General features: G+C 36.5%; 1 protein-coding gene across 1 annotated transcript in view; it reads left to right on the top strand.

Annotated features, from left to right (window-relative positions):
• Nucleotides 1-14,897, top strand: part of MEOX2 (mesenchyme homeobox 2) — a 52,107-nt gene extending 37,210 nt beyond the window's left edge. Inside the window, exons 2-3 of the mRNA XM_058803299.1 lie at nt 1,024-1,196; nt 13,620-14,897. Coding sequence (XP_058659282.1) covers nt 1,024-1,196; nt 13,620-13,844 — 398 coding nt within the window. The 3' untranslated portion in view covers nt 13,845-14,897. The remainder of the gene's footprint in view (nt 1-1,023; nt 1,197-13,619) is intronic.
• The last annotated feature ends 2,551 nt before the right edge of the window (nt 14,898-17,448 follow it).

Raw genomic sequence — 17,448 nt, 5'->3', positions numbered from 1 at the left:
ATTAATCTGTGACATTTTTAAGATGGTTCGTGAGGCCAGAATTTGACTAATGATACTTGTACTGATCTCCTGCTAATTTTGGATTTATAGGTGTTGTATCATACCAAAACTTACAAATGTCTGGTCTTTTTTTTTCTTCTTCTTCTTTCCTTTTTTTTTTTTTTTTTTTTGCTTTCCACTATCTTTTTTTTCCTTATGGTTTGTACATTCATTTATTTAAGCTGACTTCACTGGCTGCAATAGAATGACTGTCACTGAGTTACTGAGTTCAGTAGTTTGGGTCAGGACCAAATATATCTGTTTCTGAGAGTAAAAGGAATTGTGAGGGTGATAATGAAACTTTCAGCAAAGCTCCTCTTATTGTGGCCAAAGTATCCCTTAGGTAATGAGCATCAGTGGTAGCAAATTTCCTATACTGATACCAGCTGTGCCAAAAAGCTCCTACCTGCACTATAGCGTGAGTAGGAGATCCCATGGGACATGGGACCAACTTCCTTTAGACGTGTGTTCAGTTTCCTGTGCTTTGTCTGTTGCTTTCCCTGGAAGTGTAACTGCACTAAACCTTAAAGTGTCTGCTGTAAAACAGCTTTGGCTTAAGGTATCAGTGAAATGATAGGGGAGAGAGATTCTTGAGGTATTACTCATTATACAGTAATCAAATGATACACATCCTGTACTGGTTGGATGCACTGAGAGTTGCCAGCAGTGGGAAGGAATTGAAGCTTTGCAGAAATTCTTCAGAGAATTGTTAGAAAATGAAACAATGCAAGGTTTTAAGCTAAAGTTTGATGTGTTTCAATGGAAGCAGCAGATCAAGTCTGCCAGAATTACTTCTGCTTTCCTGATTTACAGCAAAGGATCCATAGGAATGAAAGCAAGGGTGTGTTTCAGAGAGAAGAAAGTTTGAAAGATGTAACTTTAGCTTGTTGTTGTCGTCGTCTTTGGGCTTATTTTCTATTTAGCTGTACACTTGTCATTACATTACATCACATCACTTTTTGCCTTTTTTTTTTTTTTTTTCAGATTCCCAAGAAGGTAACTACAAGACAGAGGTCAACAGTAAACCCAGGAAGGAAAGGACAGCTTTCACCAAGGAGCAAATCAGAGAGCTAGAAGCAGAATTTGCTCATCATAACTATTTGACCAGGCTGAGAAGATATGAGATAGCAGTAAATCTTGACCTCACTGAAAGACAGGTACTGATGAAAAATAATGGACTTTAAATGCCTGCCCAATATGTACCAGGAATGAGTAGCTCCTCACAGTAAAGCTCCTGTTTATCATGATAATATTTATGTTGATACATCAGATTGAATGTTTTTAGCAAAATTATATACATTTATTATCTCTTTGCTGTGAAAGTAATTTATACTTTCATATGTACCACTTACAGATTAATTTCATCTATTAGGCAGAGATGGAAGATAAAAGCGCGAGTGATAGATCTGTTAGATGGGTGCATATCTTTTCTAATCTGTCCACACTGATGTCATTGAAGAGGGGATAGGTCCCAAACACTGTATGCACAAGGAGTTGGTTTGCCTGCATGCAACAAATACGAGCAACTTGGTTCAGCCTATTAAGTATATGCAGTGGCATATATTAATGCAGAGTTTCTGAACATCCTGTTTCCAGATGGCAGCAAAAATGGGAACGCCAGCAAAACTGGGATACAGGCATTTTAAACCCCTTTATCTCACCCTGCTCTGTAAAAGCAGCGGAGATGATGGAATTTCTTATCACTGTTATTGGTTTCCTGCTCACCAAACCCTGGTCCAGGAAACACTTCTGCATGTGCTTAAGTTTCATCATGCATGTTGTCACATTGATTTCTAATGGAAATATCCATGTTACACATGTATTAAAGTGTTTCAGGATCTCATCTCTATACACTAAATAGGTAGTGAAGTCACATTTCAAATAATAATTACATCAATGTACACATTTTGAAAATGTGTTTTAGTAAAGAATTTTAGAATACTGGCCTCAAATACACAAAATCTCATTAAATATTTCCTACAGTTTTAATATTAAAATGGAAAGCTTTTTGCCCACTGATAGACAGTCATTCTTTTTTCAGGAATTAATATGAGATTGAGGGATTGCTTTAGATGCAATCAGTAAGGTGATGATATAGTCAAAAGTAGGTATCAAAATAGCATAATGATTTGTGAAGTCTACATATAAGAAGATTTGCAATTTTCTTGAGCACCTGCCATAGGTATATATATATCAAATCCAGCAAATAAATGAAACAATAAATAATTTTTAAAATGAACACATTTTTACTCACAAAAGCAAATCCAACAGCTTTTTGGTTTGAAAGCTTCTAGAAAATGGCTGTGCCTTTGAGCTTTTCAAGAAAAACACAGCAATTTCTTGTTTGATTTGACCACAGTACCAGGTTTCACTGGGGTAATTTGCAGTTACTTATGTATGGTAGTTACGTTTTTGAAGTACATTATTTTGTATCAAATAATTGATAAAATTTTGCCTGTTTTTCATTTCCACTGTCTATGCTTTTTAGACTCACACCTGATTTTGACAGCTAAGGGGAGAAAGAATGAATTCTTGTCTTGGTGACAAAGGTAGAGTCGGCATGAAACTGAACAATGATAAATAAATTTTAAAAAATATCTGATGGCAAATTTGACAGGAATCAGTCAGCTGGATATAGCTCTACATTTAAAAATGGTGAATTTGGCCTAGAATTAAGTGTTTCCCCAAATAAATTCTATGTGCTTTTCTTCAAAGATCATGTTGAGTAGTAAACTAAATGAAGAGACAGTTTATTATCCTGAAGGGAATAGTTAATCTAAAAGCATTAACATAGTGAAAATAAGATAAATATTAAATATTGTTTTCGGAGGAGAAAAGACAGTCCAGCTATATAAGTACAGAGAATTTATTTAAGTCATGGTAGTAGTTTCTGTTTTCCAGCTATCACAAAGCATCAGTTTTAAGCATTCTGCAGATTATTGTGGTAATTTCTATAGCATTGTCATTAGTCTTTTTATTTATGTAATCTAATCCTTCTCTGCTTCCCCAGATTATCACAGAGTGACAACTGAGCTCCTAGAGATAACTCCCTTCCCTTCTTCCTTCCTTCCTGCCTTCCTGCTTAACACCACCTTAGAAAAGGAAAGCATTAAGATTTTTAGTTTGATAGAATTCAGTTCTGTATCTTCCCACAGTAAAATGGTCTGAGAAAAGGAGAAGAAACAACAACACCAAAAAACATAAAAACTGTATTGTTAATCAAAAAGTGAACACTGAGGGGAAATTCTGGACATATTTTTCAGTTTCTGAATCATATGGTTATGTATGTTATAGCCAAGTAATGTTATAAAGTAAAAATGTCTCTTTTAAACCAAATCTATTGCTTTGATAGAAAAATGGTGTAAATAGCATGGATATGGGTATGGGTTTCTATGGTATATGGCACACTTCAGAAGCTGAATGCCCTAAATCAAAAGACTTGCTCTTCTTGTATATACTTGTTTTATATCAGCATTCCTCCAGTGACTTAAAAATGTACTTTAGGGTGAGCGTGGTGTGACATTAATACTTCTTTTCTCTCCAGTTAAGAGAGGGAAGTCTCCTCAGGACCTGCCTTTCCATCATTACCAAAATGAATCATTACCCTTGAGCAAGATAACAGCACTTATTTTCATTCTTACTACTGTTATGACTTTTTTTCAACTAGCCATGCCTACAGAGGAGATCATATTTGATACCTACCTTAAACAGGTGCAAAAAAAAGATCTAAAATATATTGATGACATTATCAGCCATGCCCCCCCTTTCCCATGAGATAGCACTTTTAGAAGATTGCTGTTTGCAGATCTGTTTTTTTTACTATTTTCCCCAAAGCTGCATTGCAGAGAGTGCAATAGCTGATAGCTCCTTTGTTTGAAAGTAGTGAACACACAAGTGATAGCCTTGATCTCATGCTGTAGACCCCTTGGTGTTGGGAGATTTCTTCATCTTTCATGAAACACTGAATTTGCATACAGAGAATTGAAACTTCCTTGAGATAGTACAATGGCAAAATAGTAGCATTGGCTATTGGGTGAAATAATGCATCTGCTTGGAAGATAGGTTTGAGAGCAGACCTGATGGAATTATTTGTTTAGCATTACTTTTTAGTTAGGATTTTTAAAAAAAGACAAGTGTATTATTCAGATAAAGAAGAACAACAAAATAATCTGGGGAAAGTATTGTTGGGTCATCTTAAAGCTACAACTTTCAGTTATTCCCCAAGATGTGAGATAAATCATGTAGCCTATTAACTTAAAAAAATCTCTATCTTCCTCATGACTATAGTGATAATTTCTACCATATGCCACAGATTAAAAGAGGCACTGACCAACTAACACTTCATAATTACCTTTCTAGCATTTAAATAAGCTGTAGAAAAAAGCATATGTCTAACCATATTTAAAAAGCTATATAAGAGTATTAAAGTTTTCTGCAGTCATCAAAGTAAGGCTTCATTTGACTTTTGAAATAACTTACAAGATCAATTCAAACATAAATGACTCATGGAAGGCTATTTCACAGAAAAAACCCCCAAAAAACCAAAAAAAAAACCCAAGAAAAAAACCCCTACATATGGCTCAGGAGAAGAAAATAATCCTATCACTCCCTAAAAAGGAAACCTGAGTTACAAGACAGGAGGATGACATTAAATAAGTGCCTCAATTGCCTAGATATAAAGAGTACACTTTGAGAGCATTATAAGCACATCTGGTGGTAGGATGGCTCTATTATGGTATTGTAAGAACTCCAGAAATATAGGTACATATAATGCTTGCTCCCTCTCCTGTAGAGTGCACTCACAATTCCAGATCAGGCAGCAGTTAATAATTTTCAGCTGGCAGGCCTCTATTATATTTTGAAGAGCTAGTTAGACTAAAAACTATCTGAGTTCCCTAGATATTTGTAACCTTGGCAAACGCATTCTTGGCTTTTTTGTACCTCCAGATAAACTTGGAGATGGTTCCATGCAGACTTTTTAATATCTCACCGTGGGATGAGGGGAGGAAGCAGCTGCAGCGGGGTATCAGAGGAGTGGCAAAATGGACATTTTTACGGAGTTGATCCTGCCAAATATAGAAAGAGTAGGAGATCTTTCCATCTCACAAGATCTTTTTGCATGGAGCTAATCAAAAGAGTAATGTTGCAGTTCTTCAGGCTAGCTAAGGTTACCGGAATAAACAGTCCAAATATGTAATGCTTCAGTTTGCCAACACAAACGGAAAATCCCACCTAGTCAGATTAAATTCTGCTGATGGCAACAACAGCTTTATTTCTTCTCAACTTTAATTTCCAATATCTGCCTAGAAGATATCAATCATTTATAAAAACCCTAAAGCCATTGATTTTGCATAGGCAAAGGACAAAATTTTTTCCAAGTGAAGAATGCTTTCGTACCAAGCATTTGACTTCCATGCATGTGGTACCAACATGGAATGAGTCACAAAGAAAGAAGCTTTGTGATGCCTTTTTCCTGCCAGAAATGGAAACAAGCAGCCCTATTATTTATATTATACTTTGGTATAGTACCATAACCCACACTGTAGCACTGTATTGTTAAGATCATGCAAATACTACATGAAGCTTACCATTAGAAAATTTTTCTCCAGACCTGGTTACCTCAAAATTTCATCGCAAGTGACTTGATTAAAATACTTCTCAGCATTACAAAGGTAAATGAAGGTTAATCACTGCATTTTTTAGACTTCACTGATAAGGTAAGAGTAGCTTTATTTGGTCACCCAGGCAAGAAAACAGGAATTCAACATTCCTCCATCATGTGTTTGTTCTGCACAACTGCTGGAAGTGTAAATATCTCTTCATGCATTAAATGGCATAACTAATTTTCTACTTTAGGAAGCTAGTTTTCTGAGGCTAGGTGGTGAATATTTTCAAACAAAAATCAAACTGTATTGATAGGACAGGCTTGACCACATCAGTCTGTCATGCTGTCACATCTTTGAAAGGCAGCTGCTCATTCCACACTTCCATGTGTTAAGCACACTCTATCCACACTATAATAATGAGTCTGCGTGGCTTGAAATCCTTTAGATTTTTTGTTTATTTAAAGTAACACTGTTAATAAAATAAAACTTTGATATTTGTCTTGAGCAATATAAATACCAACACTAAGAGTCACTGTGCTACCTCTGTTCTTTCTCAGGAAAGAATTCAGCTAGAAAACTTAGACATAATTAGTGCATAATTTTGATTTGTGCACTAATTATTTTAAAAAATAATTACATGGCAAAAATTCATCAGCATATTTAATTTGCAGTATTGGTTGAATTTAAACAAGCAATTCATATGCAAAGATCCAAGAACTTCAAGCTGTTAGTTGTGAATGGACCCTACACCTGCAGAGAAACCCCATGAGGTTCTGGGTGGGGAGAAACCTCTGCTGTGCCAAGAAGCATATGTGATATAGACAGGAATATTAGCAGCTCATACAGCTGCTTTTACCAAGTGTTTGAGGCATGGCTATTACCTACCCCTGCTCTTTCTTAAGCTCAAGTTGAGAAAGATGTGGCTTCTTCTGTTATCTCTTTTGGGAAAGAGGAGCTTTTAAATTTGTCATTTATAGTCATTTTAAGAAATAGAAGAAATCAGTGGAGAACAACTTATTTTGTAGAGTCAAAAATGAATATGTTGAATAAAGGAGATTTTTTTTTTCTTTTGGAGGCCATTGAGAAATGTTGATCTGTGCAAAATGGGTGCAAAGTGATGAACATTACAATTTTTTTTTTATCATGAAGTAAAATACTCTACATATGAGTAATTCATGGAGGTAAATGTCTACACAAAGAAGAGGAAAGTTGAGCTTAAGGTAATTAGTTTTCCACCATTTGTTTATTTTGTAGGTTTGGATCACACGATCATAGAATCATGGAATTGTTTGGGTTAGAGTACCTTAAAGATCATTTAGTTCCAACTGCCCATGGGCAGGGAACATTTCACTAGACAAAGTGGCTCAGATCCTCATCCACTCCAATCTAAAACACTTGCAAGGATGGAAAGTTCACAACCTCTTTGGGCAACCTCAGCCTCACAGTAGAGAACTTCTTCGTAATATCTAATATAAACCTACCCTCCTTCATCTTAAAACCATTCCCCCTTGTCCTACGAGTGACTTATCAAAGTCACTCTCCATCCCTGTAAGCCCTTTTAGGTCCTATACATAGTAAAGGAATGGATGAAAGTATGCTCTTAAAAGAGGTATTACAGGAGAATAAGGTAGAGGGAGTTCAAGCAGCAGCCCCACAGATTGCCTTTCTTTGCCTAGAACCAAAAAAAGGAAAGACTAATTTTACAAAAAAATATCACCTTAGATTATGTAAAACAAGTCACTAGGAGCAAGGTGCCTGAAATAGTGTTTTTCTTTGTGATTAAGATATATTAACTGCAAAATCTACTTTAGAGAGGTTTTGATTCAGGAAGATTAGCTGTTTGATCATGAAAGCAATTTTGAAGACCATTGGTAGAGAAGGCAACTGTTCTTTGGAGGGAGTAGAGGAAGGTAAACTGAGTGCTCCCAAAGACTTCTGAAACTGGAATGAAGAACTGCTATCACTGCTGTCCTCTGAAATATAATGGCTATTCCATCCCTGTTTAAACGTGGGAGGTAGAAAGGAGAATGTATCATCTAAACAGTACCAAAATCTCAACCGACTTTCATGTAACGATACACCAGAACTCACTCCTACACCTTCCTGGGTGCCAAAAGCTCCAGCTGTCCTTTGTGCACCTGCCAAAACCTCCCCTTTCTCTCAACAGCTGCTGCAAAGTACTTGTACACATTCAGTGTAAAGTTCTGTAATGTAACATGAAGCAGATCATTTTAAATAAGTGAGCAGGTGACTTAAATAATTTTAATCACAAGGCTCTAGTACCACTCCTTAATTTCCAAAGATAAGTCCATTTTCTTCAAGTGATGGATTTTGGAAATATTTTATATTAACTAAGAAAACATTTAATAATAAAATTTATTTAAATTAGTTTTAATCTCTAAAATACGTTTGAGATTTTTATGAGATTTTCTTTGGAATAGAAAATTGAATTCCTTTGTTATATTCTATGAGCAATTATATTTATTCATAGGTTGTACACTTCTATTTTACTTCTATAAGTTTCTGAATAAACTATCATGAAAATATTATCTGTATGCATGCAAAAAAGGCAAGCTTCAGCTGTATAACACCAGAGATTTCTGTAAATTTCAGGAGTTTGACTCTCCTTAAAACTTGGCAGCATAAATGTACTATCTAAAAATAACAGGAATGTTTTCAAGGCCTAAGAAAGTTTAGAAGTAAACCTATTTTTTTTTCTAATTTTGAAAACTTAGTGTTATTTTTTATTATTCATATGTTTGTCTGTATCAGAGGAAAGTAAATTGAAAGATTTAAAAATAATGAATGTAAATGGATAACGGCTGACTGAGGCAGAATACTTTAAAGGCTTGATACTTTGGTCTTCATGACATATCATTTAGGTATATTAAAACATGGAATTTAGGATACTGACTGCAAAGACTCTTGCTTAGAAATATGGATCCCCTAAAGCAAAAGAATAACTACAAGTGGCACAGCACTCTTGTTTCTAATTTTTAAGGCTCTCTAGATATCAGGCCTCAAATTTTAATCTTGTTTAGGACTCATGCCACTAAAACCTGGAATAGAAAACTGGATTTTAGGAAAGAATTTTTCATTTCCAGAAAATAGCTTTTATAAAGAGAAAGTATTTTTTCTTAAAAGAAGAAAAGGAGCTGATAGTAGAACTAAGATAATTTGAATTCAGTCATTACTTTTTCATTCAATCATTCTCAAAGTTAACATGACTGAAAGACTCTGCTGAAGAAGGAGCACTAAACCAGACATTTAGGAAATATTTACATTTTGAATCAAAAGTAGTTGTTGATGTCCACATAAGGAAGTTATATTAAAGATACGCATCCAACACAGCCCATCATGTGGTCCTTAAGACTGCTAAGGACCTATATATCATAAGTATGTAATAATTATTTTGGCAATGTAGACACTAACAATGTCAACCTCATTGTTTTAACTCCCCTCCTATGATTCCTACAGAGCAGACCTAAAATAAATTGGTCACAGCAAAACATTTATCTTGTAGATCAGGAGATATGCGATGAGAAATAATTTACTCGTATCTAAAGTAACAGTCTAATCATCAGATGTGGGGATGCAGATGCTAAACAACTTGTTGACTAAGGGAAAAGAAACAGGGCTTTCGTGCCAGTAAGCAGATGTGCTCAATAGACTGCCTCATAAGTGCTGATTTAGAAACAGCTGTTAATGCTACCATCATCTTTAATACAGCTCATTTCCCGCCACTTCCTTTGTTTTCTGTGCATACACATGCTTGCTCCATACAGTCAAGTTGTGCTAGTCAAAGGGTGGAGACGAGGGAGTGCATTTCCATAAACAGTAGGCAATCAAGACTTGATTCTCAGAGGTGGTGAGCACGCTCAGACCCTGCTGGAGCTAACAGGCTTGAAAAATAGCATTAAAAGCTCTGTAAATCTTATTAAGTTTGTCACAGTAGATCTTTAAACTTTCTTAAAGGATATATTTTTTGCAAAAGTTGTGAATGTCACTACTAGTTCTTTCACTGGGGGAAATTTCAAAAATTTTTAAAGTTCATTTCAGCAAGGATTTTTTCTCTCTATTTTTATTTCAATTTTTCTTTATTTTTCTTTCAGTCATTCAGTCACTCTCTATCACTCTTGATCTATTCTATTCTATTCTATTCTATTCTATTCTATTCTATTCTACTCTGTTCTCTTCTACTTCTTTTATTTTCTATCTTCTTTCTTTATGCTCTCTCCTATATGTTTTTCAGGGTTTTTTGTTTTGACTCATGTTATATGCATGAAAATTTAAATGAGTTGTGTGTTTGAAAAGCATTCTTTTCCATGAACTAAGATAAACTGATGCTCTGAATTACTTCACACAAAGTTTGCTTCACTTCCTTTCCATTACTAAAATATCGATGGATCACATATCAGTAACAATTATACCCTCTATAACTGTCCTTCAGCTCCAAAGGAAGTTCAGAATTCCAATATCTAAATTTGATCTCTAGAGGAAATAACAAGTGAAGTACCTGTCTCATATTATTAGCAAATGAGCATTAAGGTCTTCATTTAGAGTCTATTGAGGTGTATGAAAAAAAACTCACATTGACATTAGTGTACTTTGGATCAGATCAAAAGTGCACTTCAATACTTCATAATGGAGGACATAAAGAAATATATAGTAAAAAATATTTTGTGTGTGTATAATGCATTCCCTTATATAAGAACCCTGCAGTACATTAGCACAGCAAATGGCATCAAAATAAACTCACAAAATTTTCAATTATAAACTTGACTATAAATGATTTCTAGCTTTCGAGAATAGACTATAAATGATTTCAAGCTTTTGAGAATAATCTTTGACATACCAAAAAAGCAATTGATTATTTTATATTCTGTCAGTAAATCATATGCAGTTTATTTAAAGTAATGAACAGAAAAGCTTTCCCCCCCCCTCCCCCCCTTTTTAACATTGTTACCATTTTCTCTTTATGGGAAGGCTATATGTTCGTAATATTCAGTAGTATATTTCCTCCTAAGAGATTGCCAGTGTTACTTTCTTCCTTCTACACTCTAGAGAGTTCATGCAGAGGGAGCTGGAGTCATTTCAGCCCAACTTTCCCAAAATGCCATGTTTCCCATACAATGGGTCACCTGCAGACATAGCATTACATGCTGGATCCTTGGAGGAATATGCAAATGTATCTTATGCTCATCCTTGAAAAGGGAAGTCATCATCCCTTACCTGATTTATATCAACTAATATGCAGATGCTGACCTCTACTAATCCCTGGTGGAGGCACTTTAAAGGCATAATTTTATGAGCTGATCTGAAGGCTGGTGATCTGAATGAAGAAGTACTCCCCAGCCTGGATTCAGTTACTCATTACCTGGACCTGGGGTCAATCTTTTGGGTTTAATGCTCAAGGACACAGACTCATCTCAACTCTGCTGTTGTCAAAATGGCCCGAATTATAACAAGCAGAACCAAAATGTATCATAAAAATGAAAACCAGAATAAGTTAATTAATTGCAGTAGAAAACAGTCAAAAAATGTCAGTTTAGCAGATGTGAGAATTAGTTTTTTCTGTGAGAGAAAGAAATGAGCACCTGTAACAGAAGCCAGGCATTAATCATCCTGTTCACTCCTGTCCCATCCAGGACAGTGTCTGACTGGTCACAGGAGTATTAGCTTCAGTTTCTCAAGTACTCACAAATGAACTGACCACATCCAGAAGGCCTGGATGTCTCTTATTCCATTAAGTTAAAGTAGGTTGCATCCAGGCTGTGCACTGAAACCTTTACTTCAAATGCATTATTGTCATGTTTCTTGAAACCATGTTTTCTATAAATTATTATTACTCTCTTCTAGGCTTTGAGTAATGTGAATTTTTCTGTGAATGTTCAAGGACATAAAAATATCCAGAGAATTGCTCGGACCTTTTAATAATTACTCCAATCCTGTAATTTTTTCTTACCAAAGAAAAATGGCTTGGCCCTTATTTCGTAAGAAGTGGGATAATATCCTGTGATAATGGGTCCAATCCAAAGTGTATTATTTTTAATGTTCAGATAATGATTGCAGTTGTGTCTACTGCACTACCTGGCACAGTAGAGCAGTGCCTTTTGCAAGGGAAACTTCACTGTTAAAAAACCCCCCAAAAATGAAACAAAATATTATCACTTCTCCCAGAAAGCTGCCAAGGCTACACCCTTTTGAAAATGTTGTTTCCAGGGACACTTCTGATATCAGTTCTGAGTATGGTAATATCCAACATCACAGCAGCCACTAATAAATACCTTCCCTTTTACACTTTTTCACTTGGCAAGCTAGATTTCTTTGGCTCTGATGAGCTGACTAGAGGAAAAGATGTGCTCTGCTTAAAGGCTCTTAACTAACCTGGAATAATTTTTCTCTGTTCCCAAGTGATTTTGCTTTAACAGCTCACTTTGTCTTTAACGGGAAGATAGAGTATTAAAAAAATAAATAAGCTCTCTTCCTTCCTATATACATCTACAAAGAGCGTGACACTATCTATCAGTTCAACTGTAGTAAAATTTTAATGCAAAATTCAAAGTAATAGTAAAGGTTAAAAACTGTGAGGTTTCCTGGATGTGTAAGACAGATTCAGCAAAACAGCATTTTTGTGGCTCTATTACTCATGTTGAACAATATGTCCTGCTGTGCCTGTTGCTTGCTGATTCTTTTAAAACTCTGAAACACATTCTGCTAAACACAGCAGAGGATATACTAGCATTGCAAGCTTTCTTGCTTTTTTTCCAAGTTAAATGTTGCAGGCATTGTTTATTTTTCTGTGGAACCTTCATCTGAAGAGCTGCACACATACACACACACACACACACACACACACACACACGAGATTTTTCAGCAACATTAACTCTAAATGAATCAAACTGAACAATATTCTATTCATACTGTTCTCAGTGACAGTACTTGAAGCTGATCTGAAATCAGCCTTTAATCTGCTCTAATATATTTGACAGCTGCTATGCACATCTTTTTTTTCCTTTACTTTTCTTTTGGCTATTGAAAAATATTGTGGTTTGCAGTGCAAATAATTTAGGTTTACTTTTCCCTCATATATTTCCATACAGAGATGGGGAGGAGCGGAAATGAGTTTCAGCTGGCGTAAAATCTTGGGGTTTAATATGACTTAAACACAGATACATTTTTAGTCTTCCATGTTATGAATTTCTTTTTCATTCTTATCTGAAATTATTTGCTAATTTTGACTCAATTTATAAATGTCTTGCCTTCTGACTCTGGGAGTATTTATTTGTCTAAAAAATTTGATCAGGGTCTATGGTTAAATGCAGCAGAATAAAGGATCAGTTGACTACAATAATTTGAATACATTTGTGAAATAGACAGGGAAGTCTTAAGCTCTTATAGTAAGAAATGGTCTTTCAGATACTTCAGCAAGTTTAAATAAAAAGGCACCTTTAAAGTGGTGCACCTGAAACTCATCACCAGCTTACAGAAACAAAGAAGAAAGCAATGCCAAATTTCAGGCAAGTTGTTTTGTAGAGTAACTACCCTCTGATGAAGGGTTCTCTGTTACTCAAATTGTATGTTCTTTTGCACAGTCCCTTGATGGGAAATATTTTGACTTTGTTTCTCTCTCTGACAAATGGCATTAATATATTTTTCAAGAGTATGTGATCTTTTGAATGTTTTTTAAAGGGCTTGGAGATGTTCCTACAGAACTGTCTGTAGCAGATAGCCCAACTGTCTTCTTAAGAGTAGCTCCTTTTCCTCCCTTGCTGTCACTATCCCCAGTGTTCACATCCTACCCAAAACTGAATTGCCTGGTCTTCAGGGAAATCTTGCTAAGCTCTTTACCATCCAGACAGAAAGGCACATTAGGAAAATACAATCCCCAAGAGCTGCGCTACAGGTAGAAAGTTGACTTTTACCTTCAGTGACCCCATCTTTATTTTCTTGTTTTGTCTTTCTTCTGCGAAGGTAAAAGTTTGGTTCCAGAACAGACGGATGAAGTGGAAGCGCGTAAAAGGGGGCCAGCAAGGGGCAGCAGCCCGGGAGAAGGAACTGGTGAATGTGAAAAAGGGCACGCTGCTCCCCTCCGAGCTCTCCGGCATCGGCGCCGCCGGGCTGCAGCACACGGGGGACTCTCTAGCCAACGACGACAGCCACGACAGCGACCACAGCTCCGAGCACGCACACTTATGATGCACACAGAGGGCCCCAGCTCCGTTCTCAGGAAAGATGCTTTGCTGGCAAACCTTACACAGGCATCGTTTACTTAATGCAAGTGACTCTGGCAGTGATCTTTAAAGTTGTTATGGAAAATTCAGGCTTATTGTGTCTGCTTTTCTCGATTCTTAGATGGTTTACAGTAAGTGCCATGTCTTAAAGGTGCCTCAAGAGTGGAGAAGTGGAAGACAAACTTACTTTGAACATTCCAGATTTGTTTGTCGTTTTTATGACAGCGGGCAGGTATTTTTGCTTAAGCTTGCACTGAAAATTACATTGCTCTCAAAGACGTTATATTCTGAAAACCACAGTGCCACAAAATCACTATCTAGTGGATAAGAATTGTATTTTAACTCTGTATATATTTACCTTACAGCATTTTCCTGTCTTCACTAATTTTTAGCAATGCATTCATATTAGCTGATGGCAATAGTCACTCATGACAATAAACGGCTTTTTGTCTCTATATCTTTGTTTTGTTTTACCAAAGACATACAATAAATGCAGATACTTTTGTTCAAGTAGAGAACAATACAATAGTGTCTGCTAGGACACATCCTTGTATGACAGACAAAACAAACCTTATGTTGCATTTACTATCAACTGCTGCTAATAGGGTATTATTAAATTTACCTAGCTCCTCAAATCTTCTTATCTTATAACTGCAAAAAGTGATTTTAACAATCATAAGGATAGTCCAGTAACCTGCCAAAAATGTCATGTTCCACTCATGCTCAGTGGAAACTTTCCAAAGGATTGATAAATGCTGAAACTCTGCAGAAATGTTGTTGCTTCATGTTCAGTTTGAAAAAACAGCACCTAACTGAAAGCTATTATCAACTGCTTATGTTGGCAGAAATCAAAATATGAAGGTAACTCTGTATTGTGTCCCATGTGTAAAATCAAGACATATTTTCTGTTATAAGCTTTTGTGTACATACAGGCAAATACCAAACCCCAAAATTTAATGCAAACCATTGATTGTACTTTGTAAAGAAATATGTTTAATAAATAATCCTTTTTAAATAACTCTGGTCTCTCTACAGTGATTTCATAGGACTCTAAAAGTGATTTTTGCCTAAGCAGCTCTGTCTCTTTTTGTGTCTTTTGGAATTTCGTCTGGGGACAACACAAAGCTGTTTTCAAATTTAGGCTTTTAATCCTGGACAAACCTTCTTCCTTGATCCATTTGGGAAACTCTTTCCTTTAGCAGGAAAAATTTAACTAGCAGCTAATGATGTCTTCGGCCAAAACCAACAAGACTTTGTTCCATCATTTTTCCATATTTAAAGCAAATGTAAAGGGTTATTTTGTAGAACTTGTTGAAATGGATGAAAGGGAATAAATTTAAGGAAGGGATTCATACTTATATTAATCATGCCTTTGTTCAATAAAGTTGTTTAATATAAAAACTCAAAGCATCTCCTCAAAAATTCAGAGATGAATTGCACTGGGTAGTGCGATAGAAGGAAGTGGGTGAAAAAAAGAGGGAGCAAGAAATATGCACATCCTAGCAGGTACTTGTGAGCATTCACTGAAACTCTGCTATGTGGAGCAGTAGGGCATCATGAAAATTAAATGCAATCAAGAAATCTGTGTCTATTTTCCAAATCCTTTCCACTGTAAGTTTGATCTTTCTTGCACATTATTCTTGCCTTGACCAGTTTAGTTTAAAATATCCAAGCAATGGGTAATTAATTTCTTAAAAGGCTTCAGAGAATTTTATTGATTGCAGCTTAAGGGGCTTTGCATTTTTTTCTCAGCTCTTTTTTAAATGTCCTTGTCATACAAAAGTGCTGAGAACAGGAATGAAATAAGAGAAGTAAGCTAACTATTGTGAATACTTATATTTTTGATTTTATGTCTGGGTGGGAAAGGTTTTTGGGTTTTGTAGGAATTATGAGAACAGAAAAAACTTACAGTGATTCATACTAAAGCTTTTACTCTTGGCTATATTTTCCTTCCCCTTAAATGAAATATAACTACATTTCAAAATGAAAAATTACAATGGAAAGTTGAAAATAATTATCGTTAATTTTCAAATAACACTTCTTAACCACAGAGATTTAGTCAAATATAAAGTGACTTGTTTTGCTAGTAAAGGCGAGAGAAGATGTCTTCCAAGTACTGTTGCCCAAAACCACATTTCATGTTTTGCAGAATTGTTTCTTGCTGCCATTCATGAAAAAATTACAACTGCATCTGAAAACAGATCAACCAAGTTTGAGCTGACATTTTACAAAACAAATGGAAGTCCTTTATTTACATTATGTGAAATGCACCAATGTGTTCCTAGCCCGAGGCATTCTGTGAGGTGTGTTACTCTGTTAGTGGCACAGGGATTGGACTGGGTTACTTGCTGTGGGGGGAGCAGCCAGCTTTTCCTATTGAGAAAGATAGTATTTTTCCATTTTCCTAGTTTTAACTGAATCTGCTGAGATTTAGAGCAGGTTGAAGAGAGAGAAAGGTGCAAGTTGATTTACAGCGCTAGGAGGTGTTGTTTTTTTTTTTCTTTAGGTAAGTGAATAAACTTGAAACAAAAGACCAAATAATGTAACTATATTTCAGAACAAAAAGACAACTAAAAAAAATTTAACATTTCCTATGCTTTAAAAGCAGTTCAGACTTTGAAAATGGCTGTGAGGTGCTAACTCTCAGACTTTGAAAATGGCTGTAAGGTGCTAACTCTCATTTCTCAGACTACCTAAAGACCCCTCTCGGCTTTTAACCACGGTTTGTTGGTGCACCATTGGTGCTCACACCATGGTGCAGAGATCCTGCACTGACAGCAGCTGGACCTAGGAAGGCACAGTGATTGCCACCATGTTCTTGAAGTGTTGTAATGTGTTGTTAAGTTTTTTGTATTGCTCCCCCATTTTATGTATTGTTTCCCCCCTTTCCAATGTAAGATGGTTCTGTCCTCCCCAGTTTTCCCGCCACAGCCCTCCTGACAGTTTTGTTGCTATGGTTACCCCTGCCCCTGGGTTTGTCAGTCAGTTATGTGATTTCTCCTCCCTTATTTCTCCTTATAAGTAAACTTTTTCTCCTCCCTGGGCCCAGTCAATCACCCCCCACTCCTCCTAGTCTTCGAGAACCTTCTTCTCTCTGGGGGTTGTGGTTGGCTGTGGTCCCGGGGCCCCTCCTTTACTTTGTATTTATTGGATATTTCTGTATGCCCATTATGTTAAGTTCCTCCCTATACCTTTCCCTATTGGTCTGCTGTGAATCCCTCCCTTATCCACCCCCTATCTTTAAAACCCTACTTCTCCCGCTCCTCGGGGCCATTTTGCTGGTTGGCTGTTCCTCGGTTGGTGCCCCTGTGTCATCGAATAAACCGACCTTCGCCCCCAGCAAGGTGTGCGGCTCCTTCTTCTCATCCTTAAGCAGTGAGTCCAGTCCGCAATCCAGCCCAGCCTGAGGCCAGGACGCCAAAGGGGGTTGGCACTTTATGCAGTTGGGGTGTCGGCCACCTCAGCTAGCCGGACTTCGCCTTAGTGGCCACATACACACCGCTGCATTGAAGGAACTTCCTTGCATGCTCAGCCCCACAGAAATACAGCCATGCTTCTTCCAGATTTCA

This window comes from Ammospiza caudacuta, chromosome 1 (assembly GCF_027887145.1).
Source record: "Ammospiza caudacuta isolate bAmmCau1 chromosome 1, bAmmCau1.pri, whole genome shotgun sequence".
NCBI classification, from domain to species: Eukaryota; Metazoa; Chordata; class Aves; order Passeriformes; family Passerellidae; genus Ammospiza; species Ammospiza caudacuta.
Note: the sequence above shows the minus strand (reverse complement) of the source record. Positions and strands in the feature narration are given on the sequence as shown.